This window comes from Amblyomma mixtum, chromosome 6, assembly GCF_055824585.1.
Source record: "Amblyomma mixtum isolate Tamu chromosome 6, ASM5582458v1, whole genome shotgun sequence".
In the NCBI taxonomy this organism is placed as follows: domain Eukaryota; kingdom Metazoa; phylum Arthropoda; class Arachnida; order Ixodida; family Ixodidae; genus Amblyomma; species Amblyomma mixtum.
Genome location: NC_143017.1, coordinates 99049053 through 99066830, shown reverse-complemented (window position 1 = coordinate 99066830; position 17778 = coordinate 99049053). Strand labels below are relative to the sequence as shown.

At 47.7% G+C, this 17778-nt stretch overlaps 1 protein-coding gene across 3 annotated transcripts in view; it reads left to right on the top strand.

The window, feature by feature from the left end:
* Positions 1-1668: 1668 nt before the first annotated feature.
* Positions 1669-17778, top strand: part of Sbp2 (SECIS-binding protein 2) — a 57027-nt gene continuing 40917 nt past the window's right edge. The window contains exons 1-6 of one of the 3 annotated variants that reach the window (XM_089548496.1): positions 1674-2036; positions 2115-2290; positions 6180-6372; positions 9035-9125; positions 12760-13366; positions 15230-15578. In XM_089548496.1, coding sequence (XP_089404622.1) covers positions 2019-2036; positions 2115-2290; positions 6180-6372; positions 9035-9125; positions 12760-13366; positions 15230-15578 — 1434 coding nt within the window. In that variant the 5' untranslated portion in view covers positions 1674-2018. Of the gene's footprint in view, positions 2291-6179; positions 6373-9034; positions 9126-12759; positions 13367-15229; positions 15579-17778 lie in introns of all 3 variants that reach the window. The other 2 variants (XM_089548495.1, XM_089548494.1) reach the window with 2 other exon arrangements.

Genomic DNA, 17778 nt, shown 5'->3' with positions numbered 1-17778 from the left:
TCAAAGACGAGATCTATACAAGTGCCTCGCGAGGTTGTCACAGCCGTGGGACGCGTTACGAGCAAGAGGAACGGGATGTTCTCCCGCATAAGTGTTAGGAAATTGCTGTTTGTCTTTATGTCAACATTAAAGTCCCCCACTACTAACATCGGTGTGGATCGATGGACGGTTAATGCGAGTTGCAGGAAGTGCATGACGTCTTTCGTGAGTGCGGTAGGGGCGAAGTAGGCATGCAGCTACTACCAGCAAGCCGTTGGGCAACTTTGCGGCGCACAGTTCGCCAACTTCATGTGACGTGCCAAACATTTCGACTGGTATTGCAGAGAGACCTGTGCGCAAGTAGATAGCGACTCCCGCCGCTCTGTTGTGGTCTCTGCGAGCACCACAGCAGTATAGGAAATCTATGATTTCGAGAGGCTCTTCGGGATCCATCCAGGTTTCAGCAAAGCAAAGTACAGAGGAATGGCGCAGAATGTGATCGTGGTGTACGTCCTTGGCATGTGCGGCAAGGGAGCGTACGTTAAGAATGTGGTTGTGAATGATGAATCAAGTGCTGCCAGCGAATGACGCGTCCATTGGCTGTCTGCGTGTGTTACTGATGTGTGGTTAACATGTTAAGCTTCGCCTGTAAGAGTGGAACGCGACAGCGTCTTGCAACGCTGCCAGGGAGTCCACAGAACGCCATCGCCAATTCGGCTGTACGCCTTGCTGGACGCCTTGCTGGACGGTAAATTTATTTTTTGAGGAAAGGAAATGTATCTCTCTCGCATATCTGGGTGGACACCTGCACCTCGCCGTAAGGGAAAGGGGGAAGATGGGAGTGAACGAAGACGCCGTATTAGCTAGACGCGCCTTTGTTCATTCCAAACCATTCAGCTGGCATTACGGAGTGGCTAGCGTGCTCGTATCGCACTCCGGAGACCCTGGTTCGATTCCCCAACTCGACCAATTTCGTTCTCGGTTTTATTGATTTATGCGGTCTAACTAGAAAGGTTAATTAGGCTATTTCATATTTATATTATTGTATTTCTATCCATCGTGTTCTGTCATTAACCTGTCAATTGTTGGAACTGTCTAGGATGTTCGACACAACGTATATGAAACGAGCAACGTCTTACTGAGTGGGGAAGTGCGTGGTGGTGGAGGGAACGCGGCTTCGTACTTATCTGTTTTTTTCAGCAGCGTCTCCTTCCGCGGACGCTGTTGTCGCTGCGGCGCGCGTCTTTCTTTTCTTTTCTTCTGACCTCTTCATTCACCTCTATATTAATTAGGCTAATTGATTAATTAAGCAATTAACTAAACTCAGTCCAACTTAGTTGCAGCATCACTATACGATCCCTTTGATTGGTTGCATGGTTACTAGCCAAAGTACAATTGGCCCCATTTGAAATTCGCGCACTGTGACGTCACGAGCATTTCGACCAATTGAAAAGCGTGACATTGGGGGCGGAGCTGGTTACGAGGCCGACGACGACGCGAAACCCAGGAACGGACGCCAAAGAGCTGCGCTCTAAAACGGTCAGAAACCAAGCGCCACTCGCACCGGAGTCTTTTAGAGCCAGCTCCTTCGCTGGGTTTGAAACGCGCGCGCGAGAAAAGTTTGCAAACAAGATCGCGCCCGGACAACATGGCGCTAAACTCATTTCCGGCGTTTCCGGCTTCAAAAATTGTCACTTGATGGCCGAGCTCGAGCCACCCGAGATTCCTCGCGCGTAGGTAGGTGGCGCGGCGGACGCTTCGGGTGAAAATTTGCCACCGCGCCGTCGCCTGTTCGTGTAAACGGTGTTCGTGAATTGTTTGTGTTGTCCGCGTTTTGCCCGCAGCGATGCCCCATCTAGCTTGAAGAGCTTCTTTGTATCCCATACTAACGTTAAAGCCCGACTTGAGTGGTCTTTTGGCATGAGCTGCATTTATCCCTAGCGGCACGCGCCACTGTGCTTGCGATTACTTGCGATCCCCCCACTACCCCCCCTTCCGTTCGACGACCCATCGGCGACGTCCCCCACCTCCATCGCATCATGTCCGGCAATGGAATCGTGAGTGCCGTGGTTTTCGGCCTGCCTACGGCGGCGGACCCTTGCGTACCGCTGCAACCCTCTTTTCCCGTGGCGCAGAGGTCTACGCTGTCTCCCAACGCGTCACCCTTCGTGCCCAAGAACTTCGCTTTGCCCGTCGTGGCGACTGCTCCGCAAGCGCCTTTTGCTGCGGCTGCGCCGACAGCGACGGTCCCCGATAGCGACATGTCGTACGCGCCAACCTTGTCTGCCAACGTTCAAACCATCTACGTGACGTAAGTGCCGTTTTGCATAGCCCCCGCAACCGTGCTCGGACAGCGCGGCCTTTCCCCTTCCTCGCTCGGTTTTCCCCGTAGCCGAGTTGAGGTGTGTTGCACGGGGTTCGCAGTGAACGAAGCTGCAACACGACCCAGAGCAGCAACGTGCGGTCTTGGTCACTGCCCGCGCCTGCGCTGTTAAAAGAAAAAAAGGCCGCTGTTTCGAACGTTGAAGGCACAGCACGATCGCTTCGTGTCGCGCATTGTAGCGACGTTTGCATGAGCAACGTGGCGCATTGTCCTTCTCGAGTGTGGTCCGGGGAACGATAAATGCAGCGAATGTGATTCGGGCATAATCTAAAATACACTGGTGCTGAGAGCGATCGTGCCTCAGATTTCAGTCGCACAGTGGTTTTCTACCTCTACACTGCAACCCGCGACGATTCTTTGAACCCTATGTCATGAGTGGAGAGAGTAGTGGTGGTGATACGCGGTCGTGAAATAGCTCGAGCGCTACAGCAGCGTTGTTGGCCTCCGAGCCGCCTAAAAAACTGCGCGTGTCGTAAGTGCAGCTGATAAGGAAGGGCGCTCTCTTTCCTTGCTGCTACGTCGCAGTTGTTTGGCGTCGGCTGCCCCATCACTTTGTTTTCCTTGCATGTGCCGCATTTGCGCGCCTAAAGGCGCTGCGCCAGCGGAAAGATGCAAAGCGTCACGCGTGTGTTGTGAAATCACGTGCGGACCATCACATGCCTGCTGTCTGCAGCATGAGTGAATCGGGCCGCTTTATTTGTTCTCTGGTCACTAGCCTGAAACATGGACTAGCACGAGAAATGGCATTAGTCAGCATTAATGGTGATGCGTGTTGAAGGGCGTGTGCCTTCTCCTCGCCCCCTAATTTTAGAGCACCATTACTGGCGCAGAAAGTGTGCAGGCTTGATATGCGGAGAGTCTTGTCAAATCAGTGTCAAATGAAACATTTCTTTGCCTGAAACAAAAAAAAAAAAACCTCTGTGCAGTTTAGGTAGGTACGGATTAACAGGGCATGCATAGATAGTGTAACAGTATATTGCATGGGACATTTCACGTTTTGGCACAAATTGCTCACGTAGAATCAGCCACTCAGTCTTAAGCTTTCAACCCACTTTATGTATTTTCTAGTTTAGATTTGCGTTACCTTCACACATATACCAGAACAGAGTGATTAAGTATACACCACTATAAAAACCGTACAGTCTTAATGCTGGGTGCTTTTGTCGTGCACTCATGATTAAGTAATAATAATAATAATAATTGGTTATTGAGGAAAGGAAATGGTGCAGTATCTGTCTCACATCTCAGTGGACTGCCGGAAGGGAAGGGAGGAAGGTGCAACTGAAAGAGGAGAGAAAGAGGTGCGGCTAATCAATAAAACTGACATAAGGAAGTACCGGGTGCCCGGGGTATTTGAGAACTCTATTCCTTATTGCAATAGGCACCAGCAGTCTCACCACATCTATCTAGGTGTGCACTTTCTTGTATATTGACACCTTATCACTCATAATGTGCAGTTGACTGTCGGGCTCCTGTGCATGATGATTTGAGGTGCCACCCCTTCGTCAGGAGGAGGGGGCAATTCATGTCCTCGAGAGGATCCTCGGTTCCAGTCCAAGAGCTTGCTAAGCAATCTGAAGAAGGCTTAGAAACGTGGAATGCTCTTGACTTTATTTTTTTTTCAGATGAATGAACTTTGACCTAGACCAAAAACCTCATTGCCATAACAGGTGGCTTTGTTCAAGTGCTGATGACGTGCCGACAGTGATGCATAAAAAATTTTCCTTGTCTATAATGGTGTTAGTCGTCGTCAGCAACGAGTGTGGTGTCATGCCACCACACTTTTTTGCAGAGGGACTCTGCATAAATGCTGTTGTGTATGTGGAGGTACTTGACATCGTTGTAAAGGCCTGAATAGGCTGTTTCAAAAGGAATACCTTATGTCTTTCAGCAAGATTCAGCTTCTGCCCACACTGCCTGCATTACCCGGGAGTGGCTGGCCTACAAGTTCCACAACCATGTCACTCTCAACTTGTGGCCTCCTAGTTCTACAGATTTAAACCTACTGAACAACTGTGTCGTCTGGAGGAGTGTGGTTGAGAAGGAGGCCTACAAAAAGCCACATAACTCGAAAGGCTCGCTGAAGGCTGCCATTGCTTACTCAATGGTCAACATCTCTAAGGATCACCTGATTTGAGCATGCAGTCATTTCTGAAGCCCATTTGAATCGGTTGTTGCTGTGGATGGTGGGCTCATTCAGTAATTCTGGAAGTAAACATTAACAGAAGCAGTTCTCAAAGTGGTGGAATTAAGTCTATTTTTGCTAGAGATGCGGTTCTGTTCAAGAGAGCTAGTTGGGGCTGTATGATGTGAAGAAGGGAAGCAGTAGAAGACACATAGGACATTCACCAGCACTACTCATATTGTTCTGTGCCTGGACGCAAATACCTCTAAGGTGTTCTCAAATACCTCTCACCCAGTATAATGTGGAGAGAATCGAGCCTTCTTTAAATGACGGAGGTAGCCTAAAAGCGGTCAAGAGAGAAACTAGGTGGCGTATTCAGATAAGATATATCCACTATGAGACAAGGGTAGTAATGTCAGTAGAAATATGAAGAAGGTAGTTAAAGCAGCTGAAGAGTTCTACAAAAATGTATGCAGTTTGCAATGTAATCAGGACATATATGAGAGAAGCAGTGGTGCAAAGCAATTAACATCCCACCAGTAAGGAAAGAGGAGGCAAAGAAATCCTTAAGAGCAATGCAGAGGGGGAAAGCACCTGGTAAGGATCAGGTAACAGCAGATCTATTGCTGGACAATGGGGCGATTGCGCCGGATGTGAAGGACTTGAGAAATTGGTCCGATCAGCTGTCAGTTGCCTACAAGGTATTTTCTAAGGTAATCGCTAATAGAACTGGGACAACCTTGACTTCAATCGACCAGGCAGGCTTTTGTGAAGGATACTCAACTACAGACCATATTTGCACTGCCACTGGGCACAGAATATCACCGACCACTGTACATAACCTTGATAGATTACAAGAAAACATTTGACTCAGTCGAAACCCTAGCAGTCATGTAGGCATTACGAAATCGTGGTGTAGAATATCCTAATGGGAAAATACTGGGCAATATGTATAATGGCTGCAAAGCCTCCATTGTCCTCCATTAAGACTGCTATAAAATTCCAATACAGAAGGGTGTCAGCAAGGAGACACGATTTCTCCAATGCACTTCACCGCCTGTTTGCAGGAGGTATTTAGAGACCTGGATTGGGAACAGTTGTAGACTAGAGTTAATGGAGAATACCTTAGTAGTCTACGATTTGCTGATGACATTACCTTGCTAAGTACCTCAGGGGATGAATTGCAAAGCATGATAAATGACTTAGACATGCAATGCAGAATGGTGGGTCTAAAAATTAATATGCAGAAACTTATGTTCAACAGTCTCTGAAGGGAACAGCAGTTTACGAATAGCAGCGAGGTGCTACAAGTCGTTAGGGTGCTCGTTTACTTAGGGCAGGTAGTGACCGCTGATCCGGACGATGAGAGTGGAATAACATGAAGAATAAGTATGGGGCGGAACTCATTTGGCAGGTAACCAATATTCTCGAGAGAAAAGTATAACTGGTGTATTACATTATCAGTTATTTAGCCGTCATAAGCGAATACCATGGGGTGCTCCGTGTATACCAGTGTCTAGCGTGTCGTTTGAAAGAAGCAAAGAAACTTTGGTGTCTGTAGTCCTTTAAGAAGCTTGTGGGGATACGGTGGCCGCAGCTGGCAAAGGACAGTGTTAATAGGAGAGATGGGGGAGAGGCCTTTGCCCTGCAGTGGGCGTAATCAGGCTGATGGGGATGTGTGTGTGTGTGCAGGGGCCTGCCAGGCTACTACGCTCCCTATGTGCCGACGCCAGCGGTGCCCTTCTACACGATGCAGTACCAGTGTCTGTACCAGCCAACACCAGCCGTGGGCGTCTGCTGCCCCATGGAGGAGGGCGTGCCGGCAGTAGCTGACGAGCCACCCTCCACCCTGGTGGCCCCTCCCACTGTGGCCTCAGCCTCTGTGGTGGGTGACGCCTTGCTGTGACTCTTTTGTGTTGCAGAGCCAGTGCATTTGATGCCAAGCACTGCCAGAGAAATCTGCTGAGCACAGCGTCATGGATGTTTCAAACATATTTATCACCCGGTGTCTGCAGTGAAGTCAGCAGCTTGGCATTAGGTCATGCAACTGCATTTTGATGACAGCCAATGCAGCATGTATATAATGTCAGCGGGAGACTTTTAATTCAGCATGATTTAAAAAAGTGAAGCTGGTTTTAGCGTTCAACTGTGCTGAAACCTAGGAGACTGTGCAAAGTTGAGTATTGTGGTCTTGTTGCTCTTTGGGGACATTTATTTCCAGCACTGCATTTCTATCAGAGGTTTTGTTCTGAGACGTCTAACTTAAGCCCGGCGCGCAGTTGTTTGTTTCTTCAGCGTAAAGAATGACAACCATCTTGAATGTAGCCGTGAACGAGTGTTGGACGCTTATCTCGGACCTGGAGCACAAATGACAATTGACAAAGCACATTAAAAACTGGTAAAACATGGCCAGCAGTCGCCAAATGCGTCCGACAGAGCCAAAGAGAAATTATGTGTGCTATGCTTGAGCAGGAACGGCTCTTCCATCAGCTGCCGACACTCTCCGGAGGCGCTGCCATTCCGAGTGGCGGTGCCGCCACGATTGGAACAGCGTTCCTTCCATCAACTATTGATACTTCCTTGAGCGCCGAATGTGCAGTTTAAAGTAGAAAAGAAAAATCCTTGCAAAAAAGCGCACAAAATAGCCTAATATCATTGAGTGGCGCTGTCTAGCAAACAAAATTGCATCCACACTGTAGCATTCCTGATATCTCTTTTGTCTCTCCTTTGTTTACAGTGCTATGCTTTAGTTTCGATTGTAAGTCAACGCTGCAACTTCGGACTTTGAAATGAAAAAAATAGGTCGACTTACAATTGTGTAAATACGGTACTGTGCAGGCTTACTTCAGCAGGGGCTACCTTATCAGGCTCTGTGCTTGCCAACTCATTCAGGCACAGTAGCCAACTGATTTTTCGGATTCCAGTAATTCGGACTTTGCTGAGGAACTGTCAGACACCTCAATTGAATGTGTACATTCTCACTGCCAATGTTCCGAACTTTGTGAAGTCCAAAAGTTCAATTTTTCGAGTTTAAATAGGCGCTAGCAATGCTTTGGGGATCTTTTTTCAGACGAAAGTTAGTTTTTTTTTTTTTTGCCTAATATAGATAAATGGGCATTGCTGTCGCAACTAACCGGTTCTTCACCGGCAGCAAAAGGCACCAGCTTGGATCTAAACGGAGTCAGACTGATTTGCTTGGATAGGCTTGGCCTTTTGTACTTCATTGCTGCCACTTGAGATAATGACGTGCTCTTTGTTGCCATTGAGGTAGCCTACAAAGAGCACATGATAGCCTTCAAACAAACACCTGCAGTGTCTGCCACGACTTGGAACTTGGATGACACCACCCACTGCAGAGGATGTGGGAAGGAGCTTTTCTTTTTTTTTTTTTTTTTGGAGAGACTTGCTTCTGCTTGTGTCATGCCGTAGGATACCTCTCGCTCTTTGCGAGGGTCGTTGCCCGTAAACGGGGGGGGGGGTTCGGTGTCAGAACACACCTCCAAATTTTCTGAGCTCTGCATACCCTCCCCTCCCTTCTACAGTCACGGAGGTGAACGGATGATTTTAAGTAATGTTCAGCTTGTAGAGAAACTTGCAGAAGTTTCATGCATTGCCGCGACCATATTTTAAAAGCGCTTTTTTCCTGACCCGACAGTTCCTCGTTGAATTTCAACAGTGGCCCCTGTTTTTGTATTTCAGTGGTTATTCAGGAATGTTCCGATGCATTTGCGTTCTCTGTTGTTTATTTTCGAAAAGACTGATGTACGTAGTCGGGGTTCTAGGATAGGAAGCGGAAGTTATTGCAGAAGAGAGATGCCCTTCTTCGCCATCGCATGACATAAAGCACTCCTTTTAATGGTAGGCGCGGTTCACCCAATTAAACATAACTTTTCACATCAGCCTACTTTTTAATCCTTTGTATTGTCCTCAAATGATCGTAAACTATTGTGAAAATAAAAAGCTCTTTTTTAAAACCACCCTGCGGCTGGGCGCAGCTTCACATACATGGGGTAGAAGTTGTGGCAAATACCGTTCATCTGCCGTTGCTGACTTTGTTGTAGGGCAGAAGCTTTTGTGTTGTTTTATATTACGTGAAAAATATTGCCCATAGCACGATTTTTTGTGCAAGTGTTCTCTGTTTGTTTTCTTTTTTTTTTTTTTTAGAATAAACGTTTTGTATGAATCAAGTCCTCAGAGTCCTGTATGCACTCGTATTTATTTTTGTGTAAATTGTACAGCGAACAAAACAACTAACCATTCGGTTTTATGAAAGGGCATGAATCGGGCATCTTGCAGATGCCCGATTCCAGCCATAAACCGAGCTGTTTGCTAGCTGTGTAGTGAGTCAGAGCATTCCTTGGCTCTTTCCGGGTAGGGTTAGCAGTGTGGATAGGGCACCTTTTAAGTTCATTTTCGTGATACTATGCTCAGTTCCCTATCTGCAGTCAGATGCGCAGTGTTGGCCGAGCTCTGCAGTGAGGCTATTTGCATTGGCATATGCACTTATTCATGTCTTTTGCTTCCTGCTTTCTCCTTTCCACATGCAGCAGCAGCAGCCAGTGGTACAAAATCCCCGAGGAAAGAAGAAGAAAAATAGAAATGGACGCAGGAGAGACAATGCCTCGCATAAGGATTCCTGTGAGTTCAATGAAATTGAATCTTGGGCCAGCTAGTGCACGTTCATTTTAGGAGTGTCAATGCAAGTCAGTTCCCCCCCCCCCCCCCCCCCAAAAAAAAATAATAAATATATAAATAATTAAAACTTGAGGACAGCTGCTGAACTCTGAAGGCACTAGGGTAAAAACAAGCGACATTTGGCTGATGGCACAATTTGTGCTGCACATGGCAAACTGCAGAAAGTAGCTCTGTGCCATAGAAAACTTCTGCCACTCGCCAGCTTTTGTGGCACACTTTTTTTCCACCGGTGTGTATGTGCCAAAACTGAAATTTTCGCTGCACGGAGCTTCATTTCTACACTCGTGCACGCTATGTGAGCATTCTCCATAGGAACCCCACTTGAATCAAGTCTGGTGTGCGTATTTGTGAAAAGTGTAGACAAATAATAATGCCACCTGCCAGTCATGGTGCCTTAGAGTTCACAGGCATTATGCTTCAAAGTTTATTCCTTTTTGCAAGTATATTTGTGGCGCTTGTTGGGTATTGCAAACTCAGAGGGCAGGAATAAAGCCTTAGTACACTGAGGCTTCAGGACTGGGACTTGCCTCTCTCCCCCCCCCCCTTTTTTTTTTAAGTTTGTGCTTCAAAGAACCACCTTGTGCCCTCTTTTGTTGAAATGCAGTGTTCTTTTTTTGGGATTAGTCTTTCAGTGCGCTTAATCTATACCGTATTTACTTGCACAATAGGCACACTCGCATAATAGGTGCACGCTCAGTTTGTTCGCAAAAAATTAGATTGTTTTATTTCTGTGCATAATAGGTGCACTCCGAACTTGGCACTGTGGTCAGTATTGTATTTACACGATTGCAAGCCGACCCCCCCCCCCCCTCCCCCATATCTCAGGTGAAAAAAAAACAACAAAAAAACGTGCACATTCCACTACCCAAGCTTATTTTAACAAAGTTTTTGCTGAACTGACTACTAGTCCTGTAGTGTTGCTGCCATCGCAGCTGCTGCGGACCCACAGCACATACAACGATGTCACGGGGAACAGCTGTGTATGCCAAATTCCGCACACCATTTTCAGGGATGCTCGCTTCACACGTCTGTTCGGAAAGCTTCATCTCCAGCCGGAAATCTTCCAGACTTACCTATGAAAACCTCTGCGTTTAGAGTCACATACGAAAATTTAGGCATGCCGCAGTCACAACTGCCACACTCCTCGGCCACGCCGAATTTCCGCCCGCTGCACGCTTGCATGTTCGAGAGCGAACTCCCAGCCGTGTAGCTATTAAGGTGCTTGCCCGTCATGCTAAAATTGCAACGCTTGGCGACAGCACACAAAAGCTACAACTACGGTGAACTAACACGCTGTCACAACTCCTGTGCCTTTGACAGCCGCAGAAAGCTATGCTGGTGATACTGATGCCAATATGAATAGCAGGAGCTCGTGGCGGAGGAAAAAGTTGATGATGATGATGGTCCACGGTCTCTGGCGCTATCTGTGGGCGGCACCTGGAAGCTCCTGTGCCGGTGTGTGGCCTCCCTGATCAAGCACAATGGTATTCACAGCTGAAGCTGATCACGGAGGCCACGGCGCGTGCATTTCGAAGGGTGTTCTTGCATGGATCATGGAAAGTTTGGGTGCGGCCCCTACACATTTTTTTTTTTTATATTTCCCTCAGGGAAAAACAGTGCGGCCCGTACACATGTGCGTTTATACGGTATGTGCAGTTTTAAAGCGCACGAATGTGAGCCGAAAAATTTTTAAAAATGTTATCCCGCATAATAGGCACACCCTGAGCTTTGAGCTGAGCTGGATTTTCTGAAAAAAAAAAAAAGTGCGCCTATTACGCACATAAATACGGTATATGCCGAAACTTCGAAAATTTGAAAGAATTGTTACAGTTTTCAATATAAAAGGTTTATTTCACTTCACAATTCAGACTCTGTTTTTTATTGCTAGAAAGATTTCCCTGAACACAGACTTTCAAGCCGTTCTGCAATGTAGTACACCGGGCAGATTTGCTGCCCGTTGCATGTGGTAAAGTGTCAGACATTTGACATTCACCGTGAAACCAAATTTCTTACTGTGCGTGGTTGTTACCTTATGCCAGTGCACCAGAAATGTTTCTCTTGCAGAATTACAATGTAGTGGATGTGGTCGAATTTCAGAAATGGTGTTCAGAGAAGACTAGTGGATCTTTGCAAACGCGCACAACGTGCAAAACTGAACTGACTTAACACAATCTTGCATAGGAAAAGCTTAGACCCTCTTGAACCTATGCTAGCGGGCACAAGCTTTTGCACAGTAAACTTTTAGAGCTGCTGCGCAAAGCAGCAGTGTCTTACAAGTAGGATGCAAGGCATGTATGGGTTAAGAAACTTATCAGTTGCTGTAAAAACCCACTTATAATACTGACCCTCATGTAATACAGGGTGTAATTTGGGGATAACAGAAAGGAAAAAAAAGTTTTCATTCGCGTATCATGCAAGGAAGGAAAGCTTCACGCTTTTCACGCTCGACTCAGTGGACACTTGCAAGGTGTATGTGCTGCACTGTGCGTTGAAAAGCGGCTCCATGTGCCTGGTGCGGTCACCCTCTCGCGGCAACACACTTTATCGGATAATTTCATGCTCTGAGTAAAAGAGTAACTCACCCTCACAGGAGCCACTCGGTCCTCCGATCGTCGTAAACCGGTGTGCCACTTTCAATGCATGCGCTGGATGGCAGGGCAGGTGCCGACATCTTGTGCGCATGTCCAGATCTGGGCGCTGCGTTCACGCCTACTTGAGTCTCACACTGCTCAGACCAGCATGGCATAAGTGCGTGCACCCTGGCCTCTGAAGTGTCCTTGGAGTCTAGGCTTTAGTGATCATCGTGAATTGGCGTGCAGTCTTCCTAGAGTCCCTTGTCTGGGATATCTTTCCATAGAAACTTATTCTTCAGTACCATGGAGTGTGTTCAATATCCCGCATTTCTTGAAAGCCTGACCAACAAGCTTCCTCGGAATGCTGGCCCAAGTGTCCGCGATTCACGTGCAGAGCACGACTGGAGAGGTCCATTTCAGCCATCGGTGGCGTGGACTGCTGGCTCTCCCTACCTCATCCAATCCAAGCAGCAGTGCTTGACGCGAGCCGATGTTTTCGGCACCTATGATTACTCTCCTTTTTAAAAGCGGCAGAGTCCACATCATGCAGGATGCAATCCTATTTCTATCACGAGGTCAACGAGGTGAAACAGCGTCAAAATTGGAACAGCCAACAGGCGCCACTGCTAAATAGCACTTCCTCTCACTGGAAGTGTGATGATAATAATGAGACTGGAACTGCAAATCTGAGCGGAAAATTGTTTGAATCTACATGTAATATGACAAGAAATTTCTCATGCTAAAATCTGGAAAGGAAAACCTCATATTGTACACTGGTTTTTACGGTCGGTTAATGCGAAATGGATCTTTTGCAGATACGCGTGCATTTTCTTCCTTTTTGTGCTCGCAGTGCCCAGCTAATTGCATGAAAGCTGAGGGCTGGAGGCAGTGTTCTTAGTGAGATGTGGGGAGAGCATGAGGGTACCCTTCTTTTGTTGCCTTGTTGTGGGAATCGGACGTGTTCATCACGATGACCCTAATCCATGGGCTCACTTGTTTTTTAGCACCAGCATCAGTGGCCGACACAGACCCCTGCAATGTTGACTTTGGTCGAGCTGCACTGAGGAGTAGTGCGGGTGCAGCAAGGGAAGAGTGGCAGGGAGGAGGCGTGGCCAGCCCCGACTTTTCAAGCAGCTCCGAGTTCCCATCACTGCCCGTGCAGGACCTTCCGCAGCGCCAGTCCCCATCGGGCATCAGCTACTCCACCGCACTGCAACAACACAAACCGCCCGTCGTCACCTCAGTGGTGGTGGCAAACTCTGAAGGACCGGCGTCGTCCGGGGGAAATGTGCGCAGTTTACAGCAACAGGGACGTTGTGGGAATAGCAGCAACAATGTTGCTGGTAGTGACACAAACAGACACCACAAGCGGGGCAGTGGTTCGCGCAAACATCGTCGTGGTGGTGGTGGTGAAGGGGGGAAACAAGATGGGGAGCCGTCCGCGAGATGTCAGCACCACCAGCAGGAAAGGAGAGGTCCAAAGAAAGGAGGGAAGATGGCCCTGGCATCTATCGATGGAGGTGCTGAGAAGCACCAGTTTGAGGCGCCCGAGAAAGATGTCAAGTCGGAGCTGAGGCACCAAGCGGAAACCATTGCCGCCAACAGCTCCAGGTGTGTGGGCCTCTTTGCTTGTCTCCTCTGTCGCAAATTGGGAGAGATCACTGACAGATCTCATTGCTTTATCCATTCTTAAGAAGTAACCCACTGCCACTTGTAGACTGATTCGTGTACTTGATTGTTAATATGGCTTGCTTGCCCGATTGAAGTGGCACATTTGTGTTCGGAAGGGAGGCTTGTGCACAAACACGGCTTGTTTTGACCAGCAACTGCTTACTACAAGCTGACAACGCAGCTTTTATACTGTGTTTTGAAATCTAATTTAATTATATTGCCCTTGATGTAGTGGTAACAGCGGGCTAACTAACTTCCCAAGATAGTCTGTCCTGTATATACCAAATATTTGCTTGTATTGAACCGTCAGAAGATCCCCTTAAAAATTTCATGCTGATGTATAGCAGTGTTTGCATTTATCAACCCCCCCCCATTCAGTGGAACATTTGATATACAGAACTGCACTCCAAGTGGTGCTTCTCCCAATGTGCTCCCGTGATAGCTGTTTGTGCTCATAGCCGGGTCTCCTGTACTTGCCTTGGGCGCTAGCTGACAGCTCTAGTGCTGTAAAAAAGTATGATGAGGTGAAGGGGGTGTGCTTGAAGCTGGCCTTCGGTCACGGTGTAAGAATATATTTAGGTGCTGACACTGCGTCCGGCGGCGCGACTAGATCTTGTTCGCTGTTTTTTATGCTTCTTTCGAACATGGACAGATGGCACCATACGATAGGGGCTTACCGTGGGAAATGGACTAACCGCTGCAAGTTCTCTAAGGTCTGCACCATATTCCAAACTGATTTGCCTCCTACCTGTTGCTCTGCCAAATATTGTAGGGGGCCAGGGCCTTGTCAAGCTGTCCTTCACAGCTTTTAGTCCTGGCTCTTCAACGAAAAGAAAAATAAACTGGACTTGGCTAGAAATTTGCTGACCTTCAAAGCCGGAAGCAGAGGCAGGTCATGTGAACCGCAGACTGATGTCCCCCCCCTTTTTTTTTTAGGAGGGGGGGGGGGGGGTTGAACTTTTTACCGCCATTCTCAGTGCAGGCAGGCCCTGTACGCTTGCACCCGTTCCCTGCCAGTAGCTTGGAAGGCATTTTTCGCGCAGCACTCAAAATTAATGTGCCCGTGTTGATCTTTTGCATCTAGCTGGCCCATTCTGTGCTGGTTTCGGTCGTAATATATCATGTGAGTGATCTGACCTTCTTCATGTCTCATCAACGCAACGCATCAGCTGTTAAAACTGAAACAGGCATGAGAAGAAATTGTTATAAATTATTTAGCGGTTGTAGGCAAATGGCACATGGTGTCCCATGAATAGTAATGTCTTGCACATTAGTGCAAAGAAGATAACACGCAACCAAAATCTGGTGACTGAACTCTTTTAACAGGAAAGAAAGACAGGGCAGCCAACCGAGTCAGTGTAAAATGTCTCTCATTCCCGATTGTCTGTTGCATCCATGTCTTTTATAACTGGGTTCAGCCGTGTATATTTTGAATTGGTGTAACCCCTCATCTGTTTGCATATCACCCTTGTGTGGCACGGTGTTAGCTGTCTGTAGGGGGCCTTGCTTCAGTAGTATTTGGATGGCATTTGTTCCTGTCACTGACAAAAAAAGTGACCTTGCCCGTGACTTCCAGGACATTTCCATCTAGACTGCCCCGGAAAATTTGAAGTTGTTTGTCATATTTCCTTAAGACAAAAGGGAGCGTTCACCCACTTTGGGCGATTGTTTACATGAGATTGAAGCACGCATGGATTTAGTTGCTTGAGGACGCACTCCAGGTAGCGACCCAGTTTGAGAACCCCGTGATATGGTGTATGCAACTATGGATACAACCACCCCTGCACCACACGTGGCTCACAGGGCAGGCAGTGGGCGGACACCCCACCAGAATGGTGTCCGGGTCAGTGCCACCCGAGGGCGACGGGAGACACGGCACTCGTCACTGCTGCGCGGAGTGCTGAGGGGAGACGGCGGCCGGCACCAGCAGCAGGGCAGTCGTGGTGGCCGGAAGGAATTGGATGCAGCATGCAATGGGCCATCAAGGGGAGAGGAGGAGGAGGGCTCTGCTCTGCATGAAGGAAGGCGCGAGAGCTGGAACTCAGCGGGGAGCCCCGCAAGGGAGAAAGACGAGTACCCACCTCTAGGCAGCAGCCCCGATGTCTCCCCGGAGCAGTCATCAGAAGCACGGACAGCAAAACATGAGGCAAAGGTGAGCTTGCTTTTGGAGACTGCTCTGAGAGGCCCAGACAAAGTAGGTGCAAACTTGCTTTTTGTGGAACAGGAAGTGAGAAATTTCAAGCTCATGGAATTGAATTATATCTGCTGCACTTCGTTGGAGGTGGTGTGCAAAAACATTCCTCTGGTGTGCAATGTTAATGTGCATCAGAGGCTGTCAAAATTGACCCATGAGTCCTCCGCTGTGGTGTCCTTCACATTCGAGGTGCATCTTCATGATGAGAGCCACCTACTGTACCAAAAAGAACATTTATGTGCTCCGGTGTATGAACAGCAGTTCTGGAAATAGAATGTGTGTGATGGAGGCTTCGTAATTGCCATAAGTTGCATGCAGTAGAAAGCATTTGTCCTCAATAATCTCATTGCTTTTGTTGCATGGATCTATAACTAACCTTTGGCTAAGGATCCAGACAGTGATGTTATGTACTGTGCTGAAGAAATGATAATTAATAAAGAATTGAATTGAATAAGTTGAAACAGATGACTATATAATGTTGCATGGAAGAGAGTAATTGAGGGAGGCATACACTTATTATTGACACAAAATAATCCAGCGTCATTGAAAAGGTACTGCAATTTTTTTTCTTTTTTCAGTTAGAATTAATTTCATTAAATGGATTCTTCATATGTACTAGAGACCAGTGCAAAAAAAAAGTAATTGAAATTCGAGCAAGCAGGTGGAAGTTGTTGCACTTAGAAAATTTAAAATAAAATTCAGACGAAAAAGTGTTTTACTCGCCCAGCGCCAAAATTGGATGCGACCAATCAGAACCATGCCTTGTTGGCATCATTCCTCTGTGTACGCGCTGTAGACAGGACAGGGGTGACTAACTCGTCAAAGGAAGCTCCCTGATGTTTTTTTGTTGGTAGCATTTCATAATTCTATACGCCCAGGTACTGTGCGATGTCAGTGCACGTTAAATATAAATAACCCCAGGTGGTCAAAATTTCCGAAGCCCTTCACTACGGCATCCCTCATAGCCTGAGTCGCTTTGGGACGTTAAACCCTTATAAACTGAAAACCATAAACCAAACCCTTTCTGTAGCTTTAGCACTGTTTAAAAGCCGTTCGCAGCGATCACAGAGGCCGCAAAAAAAAAAATAATAGAGAGACAAAAGTCAGCTAGGTTGGCCTCTCCACCAAGCACTGCAGCAGGTGGCAGTGGCACGTCAAGTGCCAGATAATACGGCTTCCTCACGTCGCAGCGGTGTCGCTTAAAAAATCAGACGCCAGGACGAAAGGTATCGCCATTGTCACCACCTGCGCTGCGGGACAGTTGACGTGAACAGAGGAGGGCTGCTGGACAGGTACAACAACCGCCATGTCGCTGGTTCTGAGACACTATCTATGGGTGCAATAGGCGCAAACGGGGGCTGACCACTCGGCTACGAGCTGTTCTCACTGCTATGCTGTCGATGGCACTGTCCGCAAAAGGAAAGTAAGGAATGCAATCAAGCTGCTGCCCCCCTGTTTTTCGCTCTGAGTCAGCCCCTAATGTTTCTGTGTTGGTGCATTTTAGTGCACGCGTCCATATCAAGGAGGTTGATCTGCAGCCAGTTTGCTGCGCTGGTACGCGCATGCACGCACAGCGGGGTTAAACATCACCGCGCATAATGATGTGGTGTGATCACAGGTGGGACCAGCTGTCTCCTTTCTGCTTTCTATGACTAGGCAGGACACTCCTCCCTGAGTCTTTTTTTTCCCTCCATGTTCTGTGGAGTCCTCGGGGCAGTCTGCGCATGTGCAGGGGCTCCCCACAGAAGTGGAACGCATGCGCTATTTTGGACGTAATCGGAGGATGCGCAGGTCCTCTCTTGGACTATGAGTCAGAGAGAGAATAGGCCTAGCGGGTGTCATGGAGTCACCGTTTAAAAGGAACAGCTGCACAACAACATAGTCGCTATTAACCCTTAATCTGCCACTCCCGAGATAACTCGGGCTACCACATCTGCACACCCCCTGCCTCTCCCGAGTTAACTCGTTTTGGCTTTTTAACTCGCCCCCTGCCGCTCCCCATAATACTCATGTAAAAGAAAACTATGGAAACATGTACTGCCATCTATGGAGAGACTCCGTAAATTCATAGATTTCGTAGAGTAAATTTTAAACAACAGATGGCGCCCTTGTTTCCACATCCGAGTCACTTCGTTTTGGTCTGCGCACAGCAGCCACG